General features: G+C 43.6%; 1 protein-coding gene across 2 annotated transcripts in view; it reads left to right on the top strand.

Annotated features, from left to right (window-relative positions):
• Positions 1–7,718: 7,718 nt before the first annotated feature.
• LOC144104728 (uncharacterized) overlaps positions 7,719–26,931 on the top strand; it is an 81,965-nt gene continuing 62,752 nt past the window's right edge. The window contains exon 1 of one of the 2 annotated variants that reach the window (XM_077637887.1): positions 7,719–8,512. In XM_077637887.1, the coding sequence (XP_077494013.1) occupies positions 8,071–8,512 (442 nt within the window). In that variant the 5' untranslated portion in view covers positions 7,719–8,070. The remainder of the gene's footprint in view (positions 8,513–26,931) is intronic. The other variant, XM_077637888.1, reaches the window with a different exon arrangement.

Below are 26,931 nucleotides of genomic sequence, written 5' to 3'. Positions count from 1 at the left end.
TCTGGCAAATTCCACGTGGGTCACCGTGGGCATGTATGTGGTGGTTTAAGCTCCAGACAAATGTAGACACTGCACGTAGTCGCTAATCGTGGATGCGTCGAGGTGCTTGATTCGAATCCACCCCCGCTACCGTGATTCGAATCGCTTGCATGTGTTGGACAGACCCATATATTACCGGGGACAAAAGCCGGCACGACGTTTGAACTGCAAACGGAGATTATATTTATGTTGTAGCCATGGCTCGCGCAACCGAAGTTGTGAAGCTGAAATTCAGGCTCATATGCTGGTAGTGAAATGAAGCGATCGCTGAAAAACGTGGTGCGTGTGCACACTGATTTCTTTTCGCATGCCTTAGAGACTCTTCTATAAGACTCTTGCATTGGCATCAGGTGCAGACAAAAAGCAGCATGCGCTTTTTTTTTACACACATTTACCTCATAATCGCCATCCCAATAATGAAAGTTCAGCAGAAGCTGACCGAAAGGGTTAGAGCGGCTGCAAGATCCAATGGACTCCTGGAATAGGTGGACCGACCATCGATTTTAGTTCCAATAAAAATGCTATAATCACCATCATCATCAGCAGCAGAAGCGGTCGACTGCACTACAAAGGCAGGATCTGGCCAAGTATATACTTAAGCAGGGTGGCCATGCAGGGCACTGCTGAAGCAGTGCTTTTATTGTTAGACTTTCGAGTCACGTTGGCTGCGACTTAACGATAGAGACAGCCTTGTTGGTCCCCAGATCACCAAACCTATGCTTACCCACGTAATGCTAAATAAATATGGTCACGCGTTCTCAGTCCAAACCCATTTTTTTCCCCTATTTCCGGCGTTTCGGGCAAGCTTCATGAGAGTAGGGTAAAACCCTAAACCGGCGGATTTTCGGAGAGACGTGATTGTTACTCACGTACAGTTTGAAACAATTACAATATGGTAATTCAAGTATCTTATCTGAACCGCCAGAAAATACTTTAAATATTTCTCAGAGATTTCTTACCTGCTAGTGATACTAAATAGTTTGCATTCGAGGCGTTGCTTTAGTTTGAATAGGTCTGAGTAATGCTAAAGTAACACCCTTAGACTACTGCATGACCTGATTCTATTGCATCGTTATGTGAAACGATGCTTCACAATTAATCTTTCAGAATGCAGCAGCACTTTGCATGCATTAAAATTCCTGAGCGTTCAAAATCGCAACTGTGACACACATTAGGAACACACGTTTCAAGGTAAGCGGACGTGATATGAACGTGGAAATACTGCGTATACCTATGGAAGTATGGACATTAAGATCGTATTCTTTGAAAACGAGGCAAGCAGGTTGCCCAATATGCCTGGTATTTTTTTTTTCTTCTCTGATTTTCTAAAGTTTTTCAACCTTCAAAACTACTATCTTGAGATTTACCTCTTCAAACATCGATACCACCTCCTATTACGCTATACCGGCTTTGAGTTTTGAACTTCTTTGTTAACTTTTGCTTTTAGGTGGTCAATCGTTTAACTGTATCCTACTAACGTCAACGGCGGATGCATTCACATTGCCTTTGTTACCTCCGAACCCTAGGGCCCCGGGTATATTGATTATGCCTGCCTGGACATGTGGATGGATACTCCTGTGTTATAGCAAAATATGCTTAATTTTTCATTCAGATTTACCGCATATACGGTCACGCGCTCTGCCTATAGAGTTAGCGATGAAGGTAAGAAAATAAAGTAACATTTCTTTATCATTTTTGTTGAACATAATACACCTTTGAGGAAGGTGAGAAAGACTGATGCGGCACTTGGAATTCGCGTAAGCGTGTGGATCTAAACAAAGTGGGATATAGGTTCAAGAAAAGGCTGTTCGTTTTGCGTATTCCCGGATACGACCGAGATTTTTCGCCTTATTTTCGTCTGTCCGATCAGTGGCTAACTCTACTTTCCTCAGGTTGACGTGAATGGTTAAAATTTTTGCGCACGTTAATTAACTCTCCCGATTTGAGCCACTTGGCAGCTACTTAACATTTTGTAGCCATCATCATAAGAAAGCATCACGATAAACATCTCTCCTTTTAATCATGACATGAACTGACATTTTCAAATGCTATTTTTTTACCCGTATACTATAGAAATCTGAAACCTCCGTATACGGCCTTCCTTCCTTCTCTGCCTTTAAAGAAATTTTTAGATTGTGGCATTTGTAGCTGACGTTTTCTTCGCGTTTCCTTGTGCTTTCACAGTGTGTCATACGTTAAGATGTGTTTGTGCATTTTTATCGCCTCGAGCCATAGCCTCATGCATGCAGGCAGTATGTAAAATAAATAAACAATAAATGAAAAAATTAACAAACTAAGCGGTTTTATGTACACTATCAAAATTATACTCCGTTATTCTGTGAAAAGGAGCCGAAATATTTCTGATCATCAATTGTTCCTGGAAAACATCGATTAGTGCGTGGTTTTTACATCAGAAATTATTCGACGGTTTCTTGACCTCCAGATTTGAAACAAAAAGGAAATTCAAGCCACTTTCCTGTCTTCATTGCGTTCCCCACTGTGAAGAATATAACCGAGACGGCTTGACCAACCGGGACAAAGAAGACATAAACAACAATACCAGCGCTATCTTGAAATTGAGATATTTTTTTTTTACTCAGTTGGAAGTTGGTGCTGGTTTTGTCATTTGTGTGTCTTGTTTGCCCCTGCTGGTCTGGCTATCTTCGTTATATCTTTCATTACCAACAAACTAGCCAAAACAAGGGTATTACATAAGCGTCCATCACCCACAACTCTTTAATCAAATCAGCCAGCTGCCACCGCCTGATGCAGCCGTGCTAAGTTTTTACTCGTAATCTTTTGTTGTTGTTGTTGTTGTTGTTGCTTTAACCATATGCTCTGTGTAATGCATTTCGGCGCTTAGAGAAAATAAATGAGTAAAAATGCTCGCAGACTAAGAAGCCTTTTTATCTTTTACCAGCCAATGCGATAAAGGCTGTGGGAGTTACAGCTGCTTGACAAGGCATCTTGGCAAATGGACAGAGCAGTTTTCTGCGAGGAAGCCAAAAAGCGCGTTAGATACAACTGCGAGACGTAGTGCAACAAAATGATAATAAAATATCGGCCTGCAGGTTGCACAGGTAAGTGATAAAAACTATTTAGTTAAGCAAAGAAAACCAGCTCCCACTGGCAGATCCCCTAACACTGGGCCAAGAGTCTCAGTCCATACCTTGTCTATTATTGGCACTGCGATTCCAGGAAACATTAGATACTATAACGATGCGACTTGTACATTGCATTTTTTGAAATTTTCTGTAAAAAAAAATGTGGATATTTTTAGTGGTTTCCTTAGGGAGCATTTTTCGGCTGAAGGAGATAAAGTTCGGGGAAAGAGATTGGAAGGTGGCGCTCACTTCTCTTAAATTTATTGGTGTTCTGTGCATTGAATTCGCCTGCTTTTTTGTGCATTTTATCACTATATTTACGTCCTTGTTCGGAGGCATACGCGGTGCTTACGAGCTTTGTAACATAGCATCCAGGTTTCCCGCTGTCTCTTGACACTCCACAGTGCGTCCGAAAATCCTTTGTCAGGGCTTCCCAGTATGGCGCCCGTCTTAGTTTCAGTATCAGCTCAGTTTAGTGGACGGAGTTTTATAGGAGGGCAACAGAACACAGGTGGATTCAACACCTAACAATATGAAGTTCTTGAGATAAAGACAAATTACATCTACTCCATTCAGTCGCGCTGATAAAATTTAGCTTCTCTGAATCCCTGTTTATAACAGGACCCTCTGGTATCGTTCATAAAATATTTTGGAACAGTTTAGTTTGTTAAAAGATAAGAACCGAATAATGTAGCATGTCATTTTGCACGTTAACCGGCACCTGACTATAGGATTTGGAGATGGTGGAAAGTTCTACACATAGAAAAATTTCTTCAGACAGTCTATAGACTGTCCATAGACTTCTGGCTATAAAGTCTATTGACTCTCTATAGACCAACCCTAGAGAACAATCTATAGGCTATACAAATCCTATAGACAGTCTATAAACAATCTATAGATTTATGGCCACACACATTTAGTAGACTTATCTATAGCCCGTCCATAGACTATGAATAGACAAAAATAAATATCTATAGGGAGGCAGTAGAGTCTATAAAAAGTGTATAGACTGTCTATAGATCATTTTTGTAAGGGATAAGCTGCTGACATCACCTCGACTGGTATAGCGCCTGTAAAAGTGAGGAAAAAGTAACTGAAGGGTCAAGTAAAATTAGCCATGACAAATTTTTCGCCGAAGATAGTATGTACTTCTACTATAACACTCAATTACGAGTGTTTTATTGAGGGCATATAACATTATTTAAATCCCATACTCAGGGGAAAAAATATAGCTATCTAACCACGACAGCGCGGCGATGCGACACCAGGCAGGAACAACTTTCCCTGCCAATCTGGAATCCCGCGCAGAGCGTCGCGCGGTAACGACCGCTGACGTCACGAACCCTTAATTGGGGCTCTTTCTGCCCTTTATCGACGCGACGATAAAAGAGTATATATATCTTCCCGTCTCTTTCCTAATCGCGCTAGAAGGCCCGCCGATCTGTGTGTTCAAGAGCGCCAACCGCAACAATCAGCCCAGACCCGGCGCACGCTGATCGTTTGTTGCGCTTTCGGTTCTTCTTTCTCCGCCTCTCCTTTCCTTCTCTTTGCGCGCCTCTTTGCAACTTTTTTCCTTCTTTTCTGCCTCTTCCTCCTCTCCTAGCCGTAACCGTTAATCGCGGCCATCTTGGAAAATGAGGCGGGGGTACATTATTGTCCCCGACGCGGAGGAGTCCCCGCCTTCCGCGGCTATCGGCAGCGGAGCCCAGGCTCCGCCTTCAGAGACGTGACGTCACCGCAAAAAGCTCCGCCTACATTTTTCTTTCTTCCGCTCCGACGGAGACGGCCGACGGATCCGGTCGATGACGCCACGTCTGCCTGCAGCCCGTTATCCCGCGCGCACACACGTATACAGTTCGCTCCGCTTAGCGCCAAAATCTCTCTCTCTCTCTCTCTGTTTCACTCGCCCGCTTCTTACGAACAAAAAAAAAAAAGACAGGGCTTTCTTTCTCTCTATGCTTTCAGAGCAGCCTGAGCTCTTCTTGCTCGCGCTGCCTTCTTCATAGTCATCAACTGCATTCCGAGGACGTTTTCTCCTTCGCACACCGGCAGAGCTATTTGTGTGGACGTGATGCCGCGCTAAGCAGAAATTTTCTCGGGAAAGGGAAGCACTTTTACTGCTTCCCGTTCGCCATCACATTCGCCCCCTCCCCCTTTCCGCCCTCTCTCTCTTACCACCACTAACGCCACACTCTCAGCAGCCATCATCTTATACGGTTATTGTTTCGGCGGAGAGGGCAGTGTTTCGTTTCGACGGCGCGCAAGCGTGCTTTAATGACGTCGACAGCAGTCGTAATGAATGCCCCTCCTCCTCCTCCGGTGCTTTTCTCCTTTCCCACGTCGCCTTTATTCTGAGACGTGCTCCTTTTTCGGGCACGGTGATTTATCGGAAGAGACGAGGAATGAGCGAAGGAAAAATGCTACGATGATGGCGCCGCCGTGCAGTGACGCGTCGGTGAATTTTGTTGATCGCGGGACGCATACAATATATCAGCATGTGACCCACACTCCGAAGAAGGGAGATGATGTTTCAGTTCTTTTTTGTTTTCAAACTGGAAATTGCGCCCTTTCCTGGAATAGAAATGATTCGCTTTGGTTTTTCCCAGATACATTAGCTCATTGCTTTTTAATTTTTGCACTTTTCCTTCTCTAATGCAGGCCGAACGTATTAGTCGTTTTCGCTTCTTAATGGAACATAAGATTTTTTTTATTGTCCTCGCGTATGCTGCGACGCGGTAACAGCCATAGTGAGCGTTGGAGAAAAAAATAAACTAAGACCCATTCTTGCGGCGGCTGGCCCAAAACTTCATGGAAGGCTTTAAAAATATAAAACTGCGCAGGGGGAAATCTTTGAAGCCTAGCAGATCGCGAGATATGGCCGCGACAAGTGTGTCAGCGAGACTACGGTTCAATTATGCAGAAAGGAACTAAGGTTTATTCGTTTGATGAGGTAAATCATGGTGCTAGTTTGAACTGTCACTGCTTAAATTCGTAGAAATATTTGACTGCCGACATATGAAGTCTTGATTTTTAAGGGCGAATCTAAACGACACCCCGAAAACACTACCGTATACTACTGTATACGTGCCAAACGGGAAATAAATCAGAAAAAAATTTGGAATGAAAAAAAATTGCCTACAAATATAATTTGCTAAGTGCCCATCTTGTAATGAGTTCGAGATATATGCGATTACATCCAGACACTGACGGCATGAGATAGGATTGAAACGCATGAACACTGCAATCCGATGCGGCAAATTGAAAACTTTGTCATTAGCTTCCGTATTGGCTCTCACCATATACAAGCTGCTTAAACCATTTAGACTTGCCCATATATCAGACGATGCAATCGGCCATGTTTGTCACAAGATAAAGTAAAACGCCTCACAATAGTGGCATAAGATATACATAAGGCACTGCCGAATTACAGTTGATACACTTGAGCACTAATTGTTGCTGAACTCAAATTAATGACCATGAAATACACCACCGCAGCAGAGATATGTGCTAAAGAGAACTCGTTCAGCGGGCAGTTCTGTGTTGCCAACTGCATGGCGATGCTTCTTCTGGGTGTCAGTCCATTACACAAGAAACGAGCGCGGTGAGCTGTAGTAGAAGAAACCGCGCTCGATTTAAAAATTTAATAACATCAATTATGGTATTTGGGTACAGCTTCTGTATAAAACATTATATAACTATATGCTAGTTGTACTCCATTAGAAAGCTTTTTCATCGAATGAGACCTCCGTGGTGAAGTACTCACGGTTGACTTAAACACGTACATGACATTCTTGAGTTTCAGCTTCACCGCATTGCAGCTGCCGTGGCCGGGCCAAGAAATGAAAAACTTGTATAGCTATCCGTGAAATAGGTACAAGGCAGCAACAGCGTTTAGTGAAGCGAAAACTACGAACGACTACATTACAGGCTCATTTCAGTCACACATCCATGCAAGACAGCAGGAGCAACGTGAGCTCTCGTTCTCTGCTTCCTCACCCATCCCCTTCCCGTGGAAGCCGCGCTAGGCGCCAACACCACCGCAAAGTGGCCAAGGATTAGCGCAACCACGCCATCTGCCGACCTCGCAAAACTGCGCCGCTCAGGATGCCCATTCATCCACACGTAACACGTCGGCTCCACAGGCTTGCAAGCTACACAGGAATACAACAATGCGAGTCCAATTGAGAGCGCTCGCAAATCCTCCCAGCGTCGGGCCGCAATCGAAGCCCCGGACCGCGCAAGCCTCCGCGGAGGGCGAGGGGCGCGCGCTGCTCTGGAGTTCGGGAGAGGGAGTGCGATGGAGAGATACGTCGCCGGTCGAAAGGGAAGAGCAGCGCTCTTCCCACCTCCACATCTTCCTCCTCCTCCGCCTCCGGCGCCTGAACCCCGCCTTCCGAAAACCCGGCCTCGGAGCAGCAGCAGCTCTCCAACAGCGCCATCCGCAACGCATTAGGCCTAGCGGTTAGGCCTAGCGCCGCCCCTTCCGCTACGCGCAGAGATCGGCGGCCGCTCCCGGAGCCGGCGTGCGGGCGCGCTATCGCTGCTGCGGGTCCCCCTCTCCCCCCATCCCCCTCTTCTCTCCCACCCTTCTCTTCCCGGCGCCGTTCGCGCCGACGAGACGCGACCACCGAGTCCGCTCTGAATCTCTTCCCTGTGCGTGCGTGTGTGAGTAGAGAAAACGGTGTAGCAAGGAGCCGCCGCCGTGTCCCACGAGCGAGAGAGTGCGAGATACATACATCGCGCCGGGGACTCTCAGCGGAGGCGCGCTGCACCCGCCAACTACGAGACAGGTCCGTGCAGCAGGCCCCGTGAACCTCTGCGTCGACGGCGAACTGTAAGCCGAGGAAGGTTCGTGCCTGCAGTGCTCAGGAGTGGAGGAATTCGCGTTCCTGAGAACGCGAAAAGGAGTCCCAGAGAGGACGGCAGGATGGCAGACACTACCGTGGCTGCCGCGGCGGCTGCAGCGGCCGCAGCGTCCACGGCCAAGTCCTTCTGCATCGAAGCGTTGCTGGCCCGAGACTCTTCGGGCCGGGCGACCCCGGCGTCCAAGTCGCCCGGAAGTTGCTCCGAGGGTGAACACGGTAGCCCGCCTCCGCCCTCCGTGCCGGCCTCAGTGGCTGCCGTCGTTGCATCCCAGGCAGCCGGGAGACTGCTGGGGGCCCTCCCCGGCTACCATCCCGTGCTTCAGGCGGGACACCCGTTGTATGGACTTCAGGCGGGCGGCGGCCTTCCCGCCGGTTTGCCCGGACTGTTACCGGGCAGTGCTTTCCATCCGACGCTGGCCGAGCACGGCATCAAGTCGCACGTGTCCTTAGACTGGCTCGCCAGGACTGCAGGCTTTTACCAACGACCGGGTGACGTCATGTCAGGTTAGTCGACCCCTTTTTGCTCCCATCTCACGAAGTCCCCACTTCAGTCTTTCATTTAATGCGGTCATCCATGTGGGCGTGACCCAAAGGATGCTAGAAGCCGTAGGCTACCGATGTGGAAGCGACGGAGGAACCCCGTCTCACAATAGTGCAGTATACGCCCGAGAATACACGTAACCATACCCCCTAGGTCTTCATCTATACGTATACTATGACTTGATTTTTTGAAACTTTCAGTAGACTGTTCGATCCCTTCTGGTACATCAGTAATGGTAGTAATTGACAATTTTACCACCTGTGGAGATAGTTATCGTTCTCAGAGTATACTGAAGTGCTCATATATAAGATCTGGTGAGTCAGTAAAGACCGCCATATTTATTTATTTTCTTTACGCTATGGTCTCCTGGCGATGTATTTTGCGAAGAATTCTATCTTAGCATTCAAACTCCGCTAGGTCTGGCAACTTATACCTTGACGTGCTGTTGTTAGAAGGTTAGCTAATGTCGAGTGTTAAGCCCCTTTTTGCTCGAAACCGCTGTCAAAAACCAACGTCAAAAAGATTGCAGCGAATATCATGCATTATCTCATCGGGATAAAACAAAGCACGATAAGCGTTTCTCTGCAATGAACAAACAAAATAAATATATTTAGAGATAGCTAATAGGCTAAAATTTTCTAAATAGACAAACGAAGTCCGTTGATATTTTCAATATTTAAATAAAAAGGCGATTTGTATGAAAAATATGAACAGCATCTTGTTTAAAAATTATGGTCACAATAAGTAGGTTGTGAACACAATTTAACCCTGCAGAAAAACATAAAGCAAGATTCTTCAGGTAATTACGAAGAAGTCTGTTTCATCACGAGTATATCACAAGTTTTTTGAGTCTCGAATTATCCACTAATTGCATTTTAGTGCGCCTGCATGTGTCTACACACGCCTCTTTATATGCTTTACCAAGACAAGGTTGTATTAAAAAAAAAAAATTCCACATGACTTTGACGAAGCAAATATATAACCGCTAGTTTCACTTTTCAAGTTAGGCTGACATTTATCTTTCATTTCGCACTTTGCTTAGATGCATTCGTACACACCAGAAGAAAAGTGAAAAGGAACATTGGTTGTTGGGGAAAGGAAATAGCGCAGTATCTGTCTCACATCCCAGCGGACACCTGAACCGCGCCGTAAGGGAAGGGACAAAGGAGGGACTGAAAGAAGAAGGAAGGTAGAAAGAGGTGCCTTAGTGGAGGGCTCCCACCAGAAGAACGGCCAAAACGAATATTCAGGATAGTAACGTCTTCGAAATTCAACATGGGTTGTAAGCAAGTTATAACGAAGCAACAACTGGAGATCCCCCGACCTCCCTACCTCTTCTACTAACATTCGAATTCGTGATCGTTGAAAGATGAAAATCATATCTTTCCCGTATCGGCAGCGTCCAAACGCCGACTGTGTTCGTCACTGAATTCAACTGTTTCACATGGGCATAAGGGAGTAATCGAGTTATTATACGAGTCCTCTAGTTATCTTAGTTGCGTTGCCAAATTGGTTATTTCGACGGAATTTTGTTCTAAAAGCTGTCCTGAAGGATACAACCATTCGGATATATACAATGCGCTAAGTCGATTAGCCGTCTCCAGCAGCCACATTACTACATTGCGAGACGTCGGTCCATCTGCAACTGTCAAGCGAAAGGTTCAGCGATAGTGGCAATATGTATCATCCTCAATGCATCAAAGCTGCACTAGATCGCTCATCGTGAACTGAAGTGCGCTCTTTCTTGAGTCAGAACAGGCAAATACTGTCCACCTGTAGACCCATTTATGTAACAGCCCAGTCTTGCAAACTACAAGAACGCATAATTTTAATGTATATCCTAACATTCATGACAGCGAATAAAGTCATAAGTAACTTCCAGCACGGACTGTGTCGCGTATTTGTCATCATTACTAAATAAACTGAATTTACTCATTCCTTAAAACCATTTTCTTCATGTGCGCGAACAGCTAGGTTTACAGTATATTCATAGACTGTTCGAAGCCATTTAGAACTTTTCCCCGACTCGAAAATTTCCACAAGCTTACTTGTGCGTTTTAACCATCCACCTCTTCGTACCAAGATGTCTAGCTTTTTCAACTGCTCAATATTCATGCACTTTAACTGTACTATAGGTCGTCGGTCATTAGGTTTCATTAAGCGTCCCACAGGGTACCTTTTTCGAACCCCCCCCCCCCTTTTCTTTTTCATTACTCATGAATTATCTACTGCTTCACGTACAGACAAGCATACTCTTATACGCTGGAGGACTGCGTGCGTTATAAAGCATTTAGTTCACCTCTGGATAACAAACAACTCTCTGTCTTCAGATAGTTGGCAAAAGAACATTGATTATTCAACACTTTTGATATCCTTCTCAAGGCACTCTGATTTCTTTTTGGGACATTAATTACATGACAATTACCTAAAAGTAGTGATCGATTATACATATACCTTCATCCTGCATTCACACTTGATATGTGATCTCACATCTAACAAAGCTCTTGAAAACCTTGGATACCTGTGCGTGCCACATTTTACGTGACGACACTCTGCCCTGGAAACTAAATCACACGCAAAACCGCGATCCGCGAAATCCTTCAGCATGGCTCTGTGTCATTTCGAATTCCGCACAAGCTAGCTGACATTAGAAGATATTAAATAGTATAAAAAATAGGTGCACGCATGCTCTTTCACCGATATTTTATATTTTTGGTATTGTTCTAGCCTGGTTTTGTTCTCACAGCACTTCGTTCAAACCTCATACTGATTGCTGAAAGCTCTTCAACACTTCAATTGCTTTGCGCGCATTCAATCATTTGAAACATTATTGAAAATTTTCTAAGCCATCATCATTAAAAGCTATCACGAACTAGACATATTTTTTTTATTCGTGCGCTTGCATGTCTAAACGGAGTTTTTCTGTATACCATAGAAGTTCGGAATACCTTTATAGCTCCACTCATATTTTGAAGGAATTGTTTTACTCTGCTGTACGCCACTCGTGAGCTTGTACTGTTTGTACCTTGTTGGTTCCGCATGCCATAGCCTTATGTGCGGCTGCATTAGTTGAAAATAATGTTGAAAAATTTGTGACGTCAGGGATATTTGCACAATGTTCGATGTTTCGCCACTTGCAATCTTCTCTAGAATACATTTATTGCACTCGAAAGGCTTTCAAAGAAAGCCGACAATTGAAATTGCACAGATATAACGTAATAGTTAAATACAGTGTCTTTTTCAGATGCGTAGCGTAGCGTACATTTTTGCACCACTAGGTTATTGCAACGCATGCGCACAGGGTGGAACATGTTTTAATGACACCGAATAAGTAAAGTGCAAAAACACGGTGGTTTTCACTACGCATCTTCACTAATAATGTTTGCGATATTTGTCATTAGTCAAGTTAAGTTCGCTGCAATACAAATGACTCTGTCAGTAATAAAATCTGTAATCAGCCACCCGGCGCTGCAGAATTCGTCACCTTATAAATCTACCTGACTTCGCCACCCTTCATATATTTGTTTTCTTCCCTTTGGGACTCGTTCTGACACGTCAAAAGACTACCGGCTATCTCTACTGCCTATTACATGGCATTCCTATATTATCCAGTATATATGGGTTACAGACATCATTAGCACGCTCTTGTTCTCTGATTTACGGTATTTTGGAAATGTTACCCCTGTCGTGTTCTTTTTCATAGCTCGCTGCACTGTCCATTGTTTTATACGAAGCTTTATCATAACCTAGCATTTTTCGGGCAGTAGGTCAGTATACTAAGGGCATTTGTACGGCTCATTAGTTCTCGTTTGAAAGATAATATCATCACTACTCCGAAACTTCTACCAAATGCTTTGCGACTCAGTCTTGTCCCCGCCGTTCCCTGCTAATTTATTTATTTATTTATTTATTTATTTATTTATTTATTTATTTATTTATTTATTTATTTATTTATTTATTTAAGTTACTCACATGCTCATTTTACATAAGAGCATTATGTGAGGGGGGCAGTATACACATGAATTTAGAAAGCATTAGAGCGAAACACCGATTGAAGAGAAACGTGATATAATAGTTAGCAAGAGAGATTTAACAGAAAACAAGAGAGCTAATTTATTGAAGCTACTTTATTTACAATTATTTATTTAAAACAAGCTAATTTATTTCTTAAGTTCCGTACCCGCTATGATTAATTGGTATGGAGATATGTGCCACATTTCCTGTTCCTCGGTATTCGTATACTGTGAACTGTTGCTTTTTTGCCACACGGCGAAGCCTACATTTAACCAGTACTAGGATTGTTGCAGCTTTTCAGTTAGATTTTCAATCGACCCCCAGGTTTACTTAGCATGAAAATATATCCAACAAATGGCAAGTAGAAGATATTTATTGATGCACACATTTCTTCGCATTCTTACGTTCCCATTATTCTGCAATGCCGGGAATAATACCAGAAGACTTCCGTAGGTAAATGAAAAACAAGCCAGGTGCTTATATTTTTATTTGAACTAGCGGTAAGCAAAAATCAGGCACTAAAGAAAAGCTTGTGAAGCGCGCTCAACACGCAATCAATACTGTTCTGAAAAGTCGATATGCTTTGTACATTTTGCTGCCTGTGCTGTTTCATAGTTCGTAAAGTACATACTACATCTCCTTGTACAACCGTATTACTGATAATTATAGAACGATTAACCTACTGAATATTGGTTACGGAATATCCATTAAGATGATTGTCAATACAATCAGGTCAACATTGTATGTCAATCCACTGAGGGAGGAAAGGTTTTGAGAAGGTGCATATACTGAACAATAAATTATAATTACGCCAAAATTTTAGCTTTTTACATCGCCTTCGTTACGAATTACCACTACGGTAGTATTCTGCCATTCTTACAGCACAGCACACTGTAATGCAAGACTGCAAAATGTACCATAATATATATTCACCACATCGGTTGACCACCTGCCGCTTCTCCTCCGTTTTACCGTTTATAAGATGTCTTCAGAAGCTCCTGAGTGTATATAGTTGCAATTGCTGTTTCTTTGGCACTACTGTCTTAGGAATATATCCTCTGTCTCGTTGAGTTGTTGAAGATAGCAGTGGAATTCCTTTCCTATAGTCGAAATTGTTAACGGAGTTACTACCTTTGCCGTTTACATCCGGTTTCCGCCTGGGAGTTCCTCGCTGCTTTCGCACTTCCTCGATTTTGCTTTAAATGCTTCCGGGTGCCGCTTTATCAAGATTATTTGTTCCTTTTCTACAATTATCTTAGCTCTATATACCGGCTTTTGCGGCTATCGGTCCGTCATTCCGTGACGGAGTTTTCATTCATTAGGTCCTTCGTTCTGCAGTGAAGCCTGCCTTTGAATTACACTCTAGCTTTTACACTCCTGAATTACCCTCCTGTCTTTGAATTGCACTTATAATGTATTTATAACTTGTTATTCACTGCGTCTACAATATGCTAGTCAAATGCCGAATATTTTCTCTAAGCAAAATCGTGTGATCACTGATATGTACTTATACCTTTCTGTTAACTGGTCAGCATTCTTTCTGCCAACCTTTTTCCTGGCTAGTCCTAGACCTCACGACCTTATGGTCACATCACTCAAACTTGCCTAACACCTGTACATCCTGTACGATACCGGCATTGCAGCCAATCACGAATCCCAAAACCTACTTCTTGATTTGTGTACGCATGGATACAGTGATGATCCAACGATTGTTTCTTTCACGAAATTTAATCAAAAGCCCGAATCTATCCTGAAGTTTCCAACGTTCCTTTGGCAGGCCGTCATCTATGCCTGAGCATTCAAGTTGCTCACCAATACTCTTCACCGCGTTCTTAATTTATTCACCGCTGATTGGGCATCCCCATAACGCCTGTCAATGATGTCGCGTGGCTGGATTTTGGTATATAGGCCCATATTTACTTCAATCTGCGCCTTCAAAAAATTTGCAACAATTCCCACCTTATGATCACTGTGACTACCGATACCATCGTGTTAATGGTTGTTGTAGTTGCTGTTGGGTTTTATGGCACATATAGCAACTGAGGCCATCATGCGCCAGAACAAGGCAATAGTGTTAATGCTGAAGAATTCGTTGATGTTCACTGATATTGCCCTGCATCAAGAATCCTGTCGTTTGTTCTTCCCGGTACCAACAGGCAAAAGTAAAATAATTCCCTATTGTTCTTCAACGCTGTGAACGCCTCACTATTCCTTGTCCCGTTGATAAACCTTATGACGTCCGAATTAATGCCTGATAACTTTTCAACGACCCCAGTTAGGCAGCCTCTCTTGGTACGAATAGTTATCGACCATCATTGGTACGCATGTATGCGGCAGCTCTTCTTTTCTCATCGCCCCGCGATTTGTCAAACAAAAGGCGAAAATGTACCTTTCGCGAACTATTTCTACGGTGGAGCTGAAGCACCATTTAGTCAAGGATTTCGCGACTTTTACAGATTCTCTGTGAACGAGAATGAAGCTTAAAGTTTTTGCAGCGTGCTCTTTGCTCAAGTCGTATCAGTCATACCGAGTCGTTTCTGGGAACGTGAAACTTTCATAAGAACATCTCACTTCACTAGAAGGCATAAAAATGGAATGTTACTGATAACATTTCTCAAGGAATGAAATGGACTTTGTACGAAGCGATCCTAATGCTGGCTGCATAATTTTTGCAGTAGTCTGTGTGAAAGAAAAGAAGCCAAGGGGACGATTTCCTTCCTTGGTACAGGCATATGGCGTGAGCGAAGAATCTGTCACTTCTCTAAAGCGAATCAGCTGAGAACATTAGTAACATGGGCCTGAAGGTTATCGGGACGGGAGTTCTAATTACACTATGTAATACCCTCTCCCAGACGGCCTTTGGGTGTTTGAATAAATTCTAAAGGCTGCAGAATGTAACGTTTTCCCCCTGATTTTCATTCGTGCTATCATTTCTAACTACCCTCATGCACACTCCTTCGTAATGAGAAGTTTTAGATGATGCTGTATACAAAACGGTACCCCTGCTCGACAGTTGAGAGGTTTTTGCTTTTGTAATGAAATTCGCAAGTGAAACAGCCCGAGGAGAGTTAGTTCTATTGGTGGTTAATACAGCTGTGACTAAATTCATTCGAGCACAGAAATTCGAAGTTCCAAGATGACTTTTCAAGGAAACAGACCGGAAGCGCCGAAGATTGAAGAACAAAACAAAGTGGAATATTGGCCTCAATTCTTCAAACAACACAAATAATGCTATCTGTTCAACCTTATCACACATTGTCTACGCTATTTGTGCAGGTGTTTATACGAAAATTTTCATGTGCAGTTTAATTCCTTCGAAAGACAGGACAGTACTCCTCCACCTCCGATGACCACTTTATTTCTAATAGTAATAATAATTGGTTTTGGGGGAAATGAATGGCGCAGTATCTGTCTCATATATCGTTGGACACCTGAACCGCGCCGTAAGGAAAGGGATGAAGGATGGAGTGAAAGAAGAAAGAGGTGCCGTAGTGGAGGGCTCCGGAATAATTTCGACCACCTGCGGATCTTTAACGTGCACTGACATCGCACAGCACACGGGCGCCTTAGCGTTTCGCCTCCATGAAAACGCAGCCACCGCGGTGGGGTTCTAACCCGGCAACTCCGGATCAGTAGCCGAGCGCCCTAACCACTGAGCTACCGCGGCGGGTCCACTTTATTTCTACGAAACATTTACTAAAGATGAATCACTTCTTCACTCGATCTGTTCGAACTTAAATAACACCAGTTGGTCGGCATATCAGCCCGTACACTGCACTTCTATGTGTTTTGCAGCATTACGAACACTAAATTCACTGCCTCTAATTGTCAGGCATCAAAGCAGAACATACTGCAGAATATTTTTGTTTTGTCTGAAGCCATGCATCTATAATATTCGCCAGAAGACAAGCATCCACTGGTGGAAAATTCATAACCTGTATACTTTTCGCAGAACGCTGCATTAACTACACATGTCAGGCTGAATTACCGAGAAACGGCGATCAATCTTCCGTACAGTGATCGAACTATGCTGATGCTGTCGACATAAGAATTGATTGCAAAATCTTACTTCAAGCGCGCTTTATCTTCTTACTACCAGTTTAGTTTTATAATAACAAATTTCTTACAACCCTCAATATCAAAACAAAAGTTTTCGACAAAAGGACTGCCGCGTACGGTGCCGGAGTACCCCTACTACTTTTGCAATGATATTTTTACCCGAACTCAGTCGTTTAAATTAGCTGCCGGCTTACTTCATCGGTCGGCCTTTGAAATCCGTAGAGCACTTTCCTAACGTAATAAGTAAGGCACTGAAACCACGTCTTCGTCATTGCAGTCAACACACTCATACACACTATACGCTCTGCCGCTGTCGGGTTTTTACTCTCATTACAGGCTTCACATTCCCGCAATTCTCGAATCCAATCTCTTTGATGCAAGATGAAAGGCATACCAGGCAGAGTATGAGGCATCGCAAAATATTGACTCAAATCTCTACCAATGTGCACTGTGGAACAGTATTGCTGGTGAAGGATTTAACGCGCTAGTAAAAGGAAACTGCGGTCCTCGTTTTGGTCCCGTTCGTAATTTCCTAGTGGTATAGCGCGTTAAATCCTTCGTTACGTACAAAAAACTAGCTCAAATTTTCGCTTTGCTAGCAGTTCTACGTTTGTTTTCTTAAAAAACTCGCACTTAAAAGAGTTTCACACTATTTTTTTATGCTGTGGCCTGTGCAACATAAAATGCAGTGGTGTATACGTACCATCTAATTTTTTATGTTGTGTTGTGTGTTGTGTTGCGTTTTATGGCACATAGGCAACTGAGTCCATCATGCCCCAAGGACAAGGTATAGGAAAAGTCTTTTATTGAATGTTATGGAAATTTAAAAATCATCCCTGGTGTAGAGGCCCTCAAACGTTAATACTACCCTGTGAACACATACACAAATTTTAGAAATGAATACTAGTACAAGCTTTAAAGAGGGCTGAGTAACCTCAGTAGCTGTCCTTGGCTGCGCAAGGATATCGAGGCTCCCAATCAAAATAAAAGCATCAGCCTTCTTCTCAGGCATGAGAAAGTGGCTGAAGTGTACTAAAATTCAAACAGACCAGTGGGTAAAAAATTTAGAGTCCCTTGAGAAATCCCGTTTCGTTAAGAAAGCTAAAAACACGTGATATATATAAACAATTCCATCCAATTTTTATACGAACTCGTTTCTCGTGTTTTAAGAACGCAGTTAGCGGACATTAATGGGATAATTTCTTGCAACACCATTACCATAAGATTGTGAATATTTTAAACTCAAGAGCTGCTTTACTGTGTATACAAACAGTGGTTTCACAGAAGGGCATGCAAAACAGCTCAACAGCTCACAAAAACAAGAAATAACCCACAGGTGTGCTAGTTTCCAAATGCTTACTGCGAACCATGAGGCAGTAAATATACGCGAAATTTCCATACATTGCGCAGGCGCGTTAACATGGGCTTATTAGTGATTTCTCATATATTCTAATTATTTGCGAGATAATACGACAGACGGCTTAACGATGTACGTACGTGTCACTTAAGGTATGTGTCATTTCTGCCTCAGTGGTTTCGCGAGTAAGTTTGCAACCATTCTTAGTGATGACACTGCTTGCCTTATAGGTTTGCTAATGTTTCTTTAATTTCCTGCAATGCACATAAAAAACAATTTTCTTTTGTCTGACATTGTAAGGATGTTCACGAAGGCGATCCTTGACCTTGGCGACTTCTACTCTGACTTAGATATTTCTTTCCACAAGTCAGCGGTAAGCTACACGCAATCTATTCCGTGTATTCAACAAACTTGTTTTCATATTCACAAAGACGAATGAATGCCAAAGATGTTTTTCTGACTCCCAGATAAACTGCAGAAACTACACTAAACGACGAGACCGAGACCGGACCCTGCAAAAAAGAATAGGCGCATGAAAAAAAAAACATGAAACCAATTTCTTTGAATGTACGGAATCGATTGTGTATGGAGTACCGCTGACTTTCGGAAATATGGTCAAAGTATGTCAAAGCGGAACGTGTCTGAATGACCGCTTTCGTGAACATAGTAACAGTGTCAATGAAAGGAAATATGGTTTTCTTGATGTGCACTGCAGGAAATGCAAATCTGTGTGCAAACATATCTACGAGGAGTGCAGCGCCACCACTAGGAATCGGTGAAAACTCATTGGCGAAATCATTGAAGGAGACGTAATGATAGCTGAAGCGACACATGCATCACACAACCATCTGTCGCAAATAATTAGAATATCTAAGAAATCACTAAAATGCACTTTCTCCAGCGCCAGCGCAATGTGTTGACCCTTTAGGTGTATTTACCGCCTCGTGGTTCACAATAAACTGTTGGAAGTTAAAGCTTGTGTGGCTCCTTTGTCATCCTTGTATGGTGTTGCGATATTTTGTACGTCATGTGCTACCAACATGCTCAAACTGTGGCTTCGTTGAAGGAAGTGGTGCTGCTCGCTCGGTTTAGTTTTTGGGAAGCTTTATTACTTATGTGTATTATTTTATCATAAAACATATCTTTAAACAAAATAATGCTCACAATCGCACGCGCACGTGTATGTGCGCGTAATGCGCTTTACCGCATTTGCAAAAAAAAGCAAAGCGACCCGACTACGCGCGTTATGCGCTTTACCGCATTTGCAAAAAAAAAAAATAAACAAAGCGACCCAACGGTTTACATACATTTGGACTCTACACACTCCCAACGACAAAAACACAAAATTCTGCAACTATTTTTTATGACATACTTGGTTTCAAGAAAACACAATGAATCACTACCCGCGAGGTCAATAGAAAAGTAAAAGCAGACGCCGAACTTTGGTAGCGTTGTGCTTTAAAAGCGTTTCAGGTTAGTGAACTCGTGCAATATAGGCAGCCATGCAGGTTTCTAGCCCTGGACATTCTACGCTTTCTTCAGGTAAACCAAACTTACGATGAAGTACTTCCTCGCTAACTGAGCATCCAAGTTTGCGTGTCTTACAGCCTTTCTAGTGTTCTATGCACTGGATATAAGGAGCAACATAAATTAGTTTATGGCACTCCTTTCATTGTCGCCAGATAAGAGTCTTATGTTATATGGCGTGACTGGTAAGTCCTTTTCTGCAACCGCCCCGCTCTACTATACTAATGCCCGCCGTGGCAAACTTGAGATGTAACACGACGCGCCGTGGCGCCAACCGCGCAATTAAGACGCCACGTAATGGAAATTAGCATTGTGTCCAGCTGCAATCTGTTACTTTGACGTCCAACTTTCTTGGCAACGGAACGATCCGTAAAGCAGCAGAGTAAGCTCAAACTTTGTAAAGCAGTGCAGCATATTGCCGAGACGCAACTCTGTTGTTGATAGCACTGCAAGGTGCACAGTTTGTATTTAAAAATGCCCGATTATGAGTCTATTATGCGCAAAACTCAAATTCCCTGACTGTCAAACCGTACCTTCATTTGTTCTCAACTCCCGGCGTCGAAATAGTATAATACTGGGAAGCCTACACATAAGCATTGATTTGTGCATGCCCACTGCCATAACAAGAGCGCTACATTCAGAAGTAAAAAAAAAGCAGCGCCAAAACTCAAAGCAGAAAATCAAAAAAGATACGAATACTTAGCACTTAACTTCACTCATTCTACGTCATTACCAAAAATAGAGCGAGGATTTATATAAAGGAGTTACAATGCGTCATGCACGTTGGAACGTCGGTGCTACATATACCAGCTGTTTATGGCTGTGCCGCGCGCTAATTCAATCCCCTGTTGTCCGCTGTTAATTTTTTTTTTTTTGCAGCAGTCACACTTACTCATTTAGTCTCCTTCTGGAGAAATGTTTGTGCGCTAAACACTTCCTCGGGGTTTTAGGTCTAGTGTCTTTAATTGGGTCATCTCTACTGTATACAACCCGGGAAATGGGAAGGCTCTCCGCCGACCAATACTCTTAAATACTGGAGCAAACCAGTGCCAGCAACAGCTGTGATGCACCACCCCTCCCCCCTCCCTCTATTGTCAGCACTCACTCCTAGGCCTAAGTGAATAACGTGACCGCAAGGCAGCAGGAAACCAGATGTAGGATAGGCCACCGCTGGTGTGTTATGTATATTTTTGTTAGAACTTTCTTGCGGGTCGAGTTGGTTCGCATGCAGTGAACTTACGACAGCGCGAATAGGACGAGGACAAGAGAGCGTGTAAAAAAATACACTACGGGTGTAGTTTATGTGCGAGTGAATGGTGGTTGGGTTTTACTTACGTAGCCTGTGGTTTCGCTGCCATGAATATGCATTCGGATGTCGACGATTGTGGTATCGTGTTTGTTTCTTTACTCTCTTGTCCTCGCCTTGTTCGCGCAGCCAATTTCCTTAGTACGTCTGAGTTTGTCACATTAATTCACAGTTGCTCATAATTCACCACATTGCCCGCGTTTCAGTGCATTCTAGCCTTGTAGCGCTAGTAACGTAGAACTTTGGGCCAGTTCCCTTATAAATATTGTCTATAGACTTCACAACAACTGTACTGCCTTCTATATATTTTTATTTTTCTCTATTCGTAGTTTATAGAGTGCATATAGACAAAACGGTCTACTAAAAGTGTATGTCCATAAACCTAGATTGTCTATATACTGTCCACGGGGTTTGTATTGCCTATAAACTATTCTCTAGGATTTGTATAGAAAGTCTATAGACTGTCTAAAGAAATTTTTTTAAGGGTTGAGCCAATCGGTAATACAGTGTGAAACACGGCGCACAAAAAGACGGAAGGCCGGAGAGGCGGAGTGTGTGCCTGACTTCAGTGCTGCAAGAATCATCGGCCGCGGAATGCAGAAAGCTGAGTGGGAGATTTCAGAGACCTCCAACGTAATTGCGACAATTAATGACTCGCGCATAAGCTCGACATCACTTTCATTATTGGAGAAAGAACGCAGATTATTGGGAATTTTGTTGGCCTTTCCAGATGCGCCAGTCATAACGTTATCACCTTTACGCAGGCTGGTATGACGTATCGGATCTTCTCGCCACTTTTTCATTTTTTTTTATTTTTTTGAAGCGAAAAGCTTCACTACGATAGGTAAAGCAGTCATCCCGTAGGCCGGAGAATGACCTTGAACGACCTTCAGCCCAACCACGTTAGGCGTGTATGGCCATATGTGGTACAGTTATGGAGTCGAACCCTTGGCCCCTGGCCCTGACACATTACCTTTAGTTGACCTTTGACATTGGGTGACTTTTGGGTTAACCTTTGACCTTAAGAACATCCGATAGGTTGATGTGAACCCACGTGATGACATCCGATGGGGGTGTGGTAAGACCGTGTGATACCACGTCATAGCCACGTGGTCGAGTGGGTATATATATATAACGGCCGTCGCGAGCGTGTAGCGGAGCTGCCATGGACGAGCCTCAGACGCTTAGCAATGCTTGCTTGCTTTTCGCTGAATTCCAGGTTTAGCAAAGTTAAGCCACTGACAATTTTCATTTCATCTCATAATTATTTTAACGATCTTAATGTTCAAACAATTAACAATAATCTCACAGCTATCATTACGGAGTGCGCAGTACAAGTAGGCGGTGCGATGTATGCGTTAAGAGACAAGGAGGGCAATGTCATTAGCAATATGGATATGGTAGTTAAAATAGCCGAGGTGTTCTACACAAATCTATGCAGTAGGCAATGCATTTAGGATGTTAAAGAGAGAAGCAGTACCACACAACAATGTGGCATCCCGTCAGTAACGAAATAAGAAGTAACTAAAGCCTTAGCAGCAATGCAAAGGGGGAAAGCAGCTGGTAAGGGTCAGGTAACAGCACATCTATTGAAGGATGGAGGGGAGATGGTGCTAGAAAAACTAGCCACACTGTATACGCAATGCCTTATGACCTCGAGCGTACCGGAAGCTTGAAAAAAAGCTAACATCATCTTAATCCTTAAGAAAGGCGACGTCAAGGGCTTGAAAAATTACAACCGATCAGCGTGCTGTTTGTTGCGTATAAGGTATTTACAAAGCTAATCGCTAATAGAGTCAGGCCAACCTTCGACTTCAATCAACCAAATGATCAATTAGGCTTTCGTAAAGCGTAGTCGACAATAGACCATATTCACACTATCAATCAGGTGATAGATAAATGCGCAGAAAATAACCAACCCCTACATACATAGCCCTCATAGGTTATGAGAAAGCATTTGACTCAGTCGAAACCTTAGCGGTCATCCAGGCATTGCGGAATCAGCGTGGAAGCCTGATGTAAAAATACTAGGATACACACTAAACAATTTCTCACCCTTTAGGGTGTAAATCAGCTGTCCCCAGACTAACACCCTTTTCCAATTGTTCGGTGCTAAAAAAGTGCAGAGGTCAGCACCCTTGAGGAAGGGTGCACTTAATGATACTTTAGAGGATGTAATGGTTGCACCCTGATTAATGGTTACTATTTTTTTATAACACCTTTACGAATGCATGTTGGAAGGGTGCTCCACACTGATCCACCCATCAAGCAAAAGCCTTGGACAGATGCGCGCTCTCCAAACTTTCATGCTGTGCACCCTTCCTGAAGGGTGCTGATCTCTGCACCCTTTTTAGCACCCAGAAGGGTGTTCGTATGGGGACAGCTGATTTGCACCCTTAAGGGTGAGAATTTGTTTAGTGTGTATATCTATAATGACTGCACAGCTACCATATATAATCCTCCATTAAGTAAGCAATAAAATTCCATTAAGGATGATGATGATTATGAATTTTTACGGCGCAAGGGCATCTACGGCCAAAAAGCGCCATGACACATGGTAGTTTTCATTTCTCAAGGTGGGGTCAATGACCCATTTACTAAGCATTTCACCCTGAATAAGCCGAGCACCAGACCAGGGGAAAGCTTGTACCCATTGTATCACTGGTGGGTACCCGGCGGCACTGGGGATCGAACCCTGCACCTCCCGCATGCGAGGCGAATGCTTAACCACTTGGCCACCGCTGCGGTAGAATTCCATTAAGGAAGAGTGTCAGAGTGTCAGGCCTGTTTACAAGAGGTATTCAGAATCATGGATTGCGAACAGTTGGGGATAAATTTAATCGAGAATACCTTAGTAATCTGCGATTCGCGGATGACGTTTCTTTGCTAAGTCGCTCAGGGGATGAAATGCAAAGCATGATCAATGGCTTAGACAGGCAAAGGGGAAGATAAATATGCAGAAAACAGCTATTTTCAACAGTCTCTGAAAAGAACAGCAGTTTAAAACTGGTAGCGAGGTGCTGGAAGCGGTTAGAAAATACGTCTGCTTAGGTCAGGCAGTGACCGCAGATCCGAATTACAAGAGTGAAATCATTAGAAGAATAAGAATCGGGCATAGCGCATTTGGCAGCTAGTCTCAGATCATGAGTGGCAGTTCACCAATATCCCCCAAGTGAAAAGCATATAAGAGCTGTATCTTACAGGTGCTCACATATGGCGTATAAATATGGAGACTAATGAAAAGCATTCGTCTTAACGACTGCGGAACGAGCTATGGAAAGAAAAATGACCGGTGTAAAGTTAAGAGACAGGAAAAGGAAAGAGTGGGTGAGGGAACAAACGCGGATTAATGACATCCTAGTCGGAATCCAGAGGAAGAAATGGGCTTGGGCAGGGCATGTGATGCGAAGGCAAGATAACCGCTGGTCCTTAAGGGTAACGGAGTGGATTCCAAGAGAAGACTAGCGTAGCAGGGGGCGGCAGAAGGTTAGGTGGGCGGATGAGATTAGGAAGTTTGAGGGGATACGGTGGACGCAGCTGGCAAAGGACAGGGCTAATTGGAGGGACATGGGAGAGGCCTTTGCCCTGCAGTTTGTGTAGTCAGGCTGATGATGATTATTATTTCACAACAGCCCGCAATTGTATCTTTTTTTTTATCCACGCTGAAGCTGCAAGACGACTCAAGTGAAGAACGGTTTTTATTTTTTTGGCATCAACGCAAAGTTGCGAGTGCACACCCATGGGGAACTGATTTTAATGAGAACTAGTGCTGCATTATTATCGGTCACCATTGTGTAACGAGATAAGAGGAAGACTGTGCTATAACCCTGTAAGCCAACAATGCGTACGGAAAAACGTGCTAGAACTGAGCGCACTTTGTGCCGTCCCTGGAAATCTGCTCAATTCGCATGACAGCACTGCTAACAATGGCCCCCCAAACTAAGGGCAGCGCCTATTTCAGACCTCAAACGCAATATTCTCGCTTTAAATACAAAATGCTTTTAGAAATGGACTAGCCCTCGTGAGTGCTCTTGACAAAGTACCCGAAGAACGTAGCTCGAATGGACGAGGACAGAAATTCTGAGAGATGGGAAGTTGAAACATGTGGTTTCAACATATGGTTTACAAATGTTAAAAAACCGGTTACCAAGACTTTTAAATACGTTGCATAAGAAGAACATACCAACCCGACAATATTACTTTCAAGAAACTTCGCCACTACTTTAGGAACTAAAAAACAATAAAAATCATCAAAACAACAAAATAGTCTCACAACATTCTATCTCAAACCATCACTTTCATTTGCTATCTCGTCTTTTATATCTCCGGCGATGAGATTTGTTGAAATTGTGTGCCCTCTTGTTACAGTAAGGTTTTGTGGAAATTTCCTTTTTTTTTTCAATGTAATAACTTTTGATTGCTGTTTCACACTTTGTTGTATATATTTGTTCATGACTGCTGACCGCTAGGTGTAGTTGCCAGTGTGGGGGCCTGCGGCCTTGTCAAGCTGCCCTAATGACAGCTTTTTCTGCAGGCCTCCGGCATCATGTGCGTTTGATGCAAATAAAGTTATTATTATTATTAACTTCCGTTAGCCCTGATTAAAGGTGAAAGCTTCCTTTGCATGGCTACGTTCACAAACGCCACACACACTGCCGAACGGACTGTCTGTAAAGCGTCGATGAAATCCCGATGGGGCAGTTGCAACCTGCCATGGTGGGCAGATTTTGATGACGTCAGGAGGCCACATGACCTGTCACGTGACGTGTCACGTGATTGCACTGAATCTGCCCTCTTGAAAACCTAGCGTAGTGAAGCTTTCGCTTCGAAACAAAGCAAAAAAAAAACGCGTACAGACACAACGCTTATCTCGGTGTTCTTTTTTTTTTCTCTGCCTTCGTCCATTTACGCAGCGTTCTTCATGTTCCAGATGCACCTACGTGCTCAAGTATCTAGTGTTTAAATTGCTTAGCCCCTCTATGTGCTGCCATAAATGGAATTTCACACTGATGTATGAGGCCGCATTACAGAGACGTTATCGGTGTTCGATGGCTCTTCATTGTTTTTCCATCTGTGAGCAGTCATCGTGCTGAGGCGAAAAGGTGTCTGTTTGCAGAGCTCTGCTATCATATCTTCGAGCCTGCGGCATAAGTGCAAGGGGCAAGTGTGTCATTAAGGCCGTGGAACCTCTCAATCTATCAAAGATATTTTCTGCGAGAACAAATGAACGTTTCAGAGGTAAAGCTGAGCTGTCACACAGAATGCTGACATTTTGAAAAAAAAAATGATTATGCTAAAATGTGATTAATCGTTTATAGACTTTTACGCGCCTAAGAGGTTCTTTAATGCACGCAGAAACCTGAGCGTATGTTAAGCGACGCCTTTGGCCTGCAGTACAACCACTGCCTGGGCTGAACATGGTTATTGTGATGGTGGTGATGGAATTTCAGTACATGGGCACTTTTGCATATTGGAATTACAGCCAAAGTTGACAGCTGGGACACGACAACATTCGCATTAAAAGCAACCGTGCATGTAACGGAGAACTTTCAATTTTTGAGGAATTTAGTGCTACACATTGTTAAAAGCAACACTCCTTTTCTACCTAGAAAGAGCATACACACAGCACGTTCTTCTTTGTTCAATCGGGGTCGAACTTAGTAAAGACCTATATTTCCAATGTGACTGCAAAGCTTCCTCACGCATCTTCATAAGTCTCGCCACCGTACATATGCTGTAGCAAAACAGACACACTCCCTTCTGATGATGATAGTGGAGTTTTATGGCGCAAGGGCATCTGCGGCCAAGGAGCGCCATGGCACAAGGTATTTTCGTCTGCTCAAGGCGAGGTCAATGACCCATTTCCCAAGCATTTCACCCCGATTAAGCCGAGCGCCAGGCCAGGGGAAGCTTGTACCCATTGTATCACCGGTGGGTACCCGGCGGCAGTGGGGACCACACTCCCTTGTCTATACATTAGAGTCGTATGGAGTTGTGCCACACCCGCTGCATTCAACAGCTTCATCTGATGCAGGTATAGCAGCGTCGCAGTTAGTGATCACTAGGAGGCAGTGGCCGATGAAACACTAATGTATTTCGTTCGTATACGTATATACCAC

Source organism: Amblyomma americanum, chromosome 9, assembly GCF_052857255.1.
Source record: "Amblyomma americanum isolate KBUSLIRL-KWMA chromosome 9, ASM5285725v1, whole genome shotgun sequence".
In the NCBI taxonomy this organism is placed as follows: Eukaryota; Metazoa; Arthropoda; class Arachnida; order Ixodida; family Ixodidae; genus Amblyomma; species Amblyomma americanum.
This window is presented reverse-complemented; position numbering and strand designations above follow the sequence as displayed.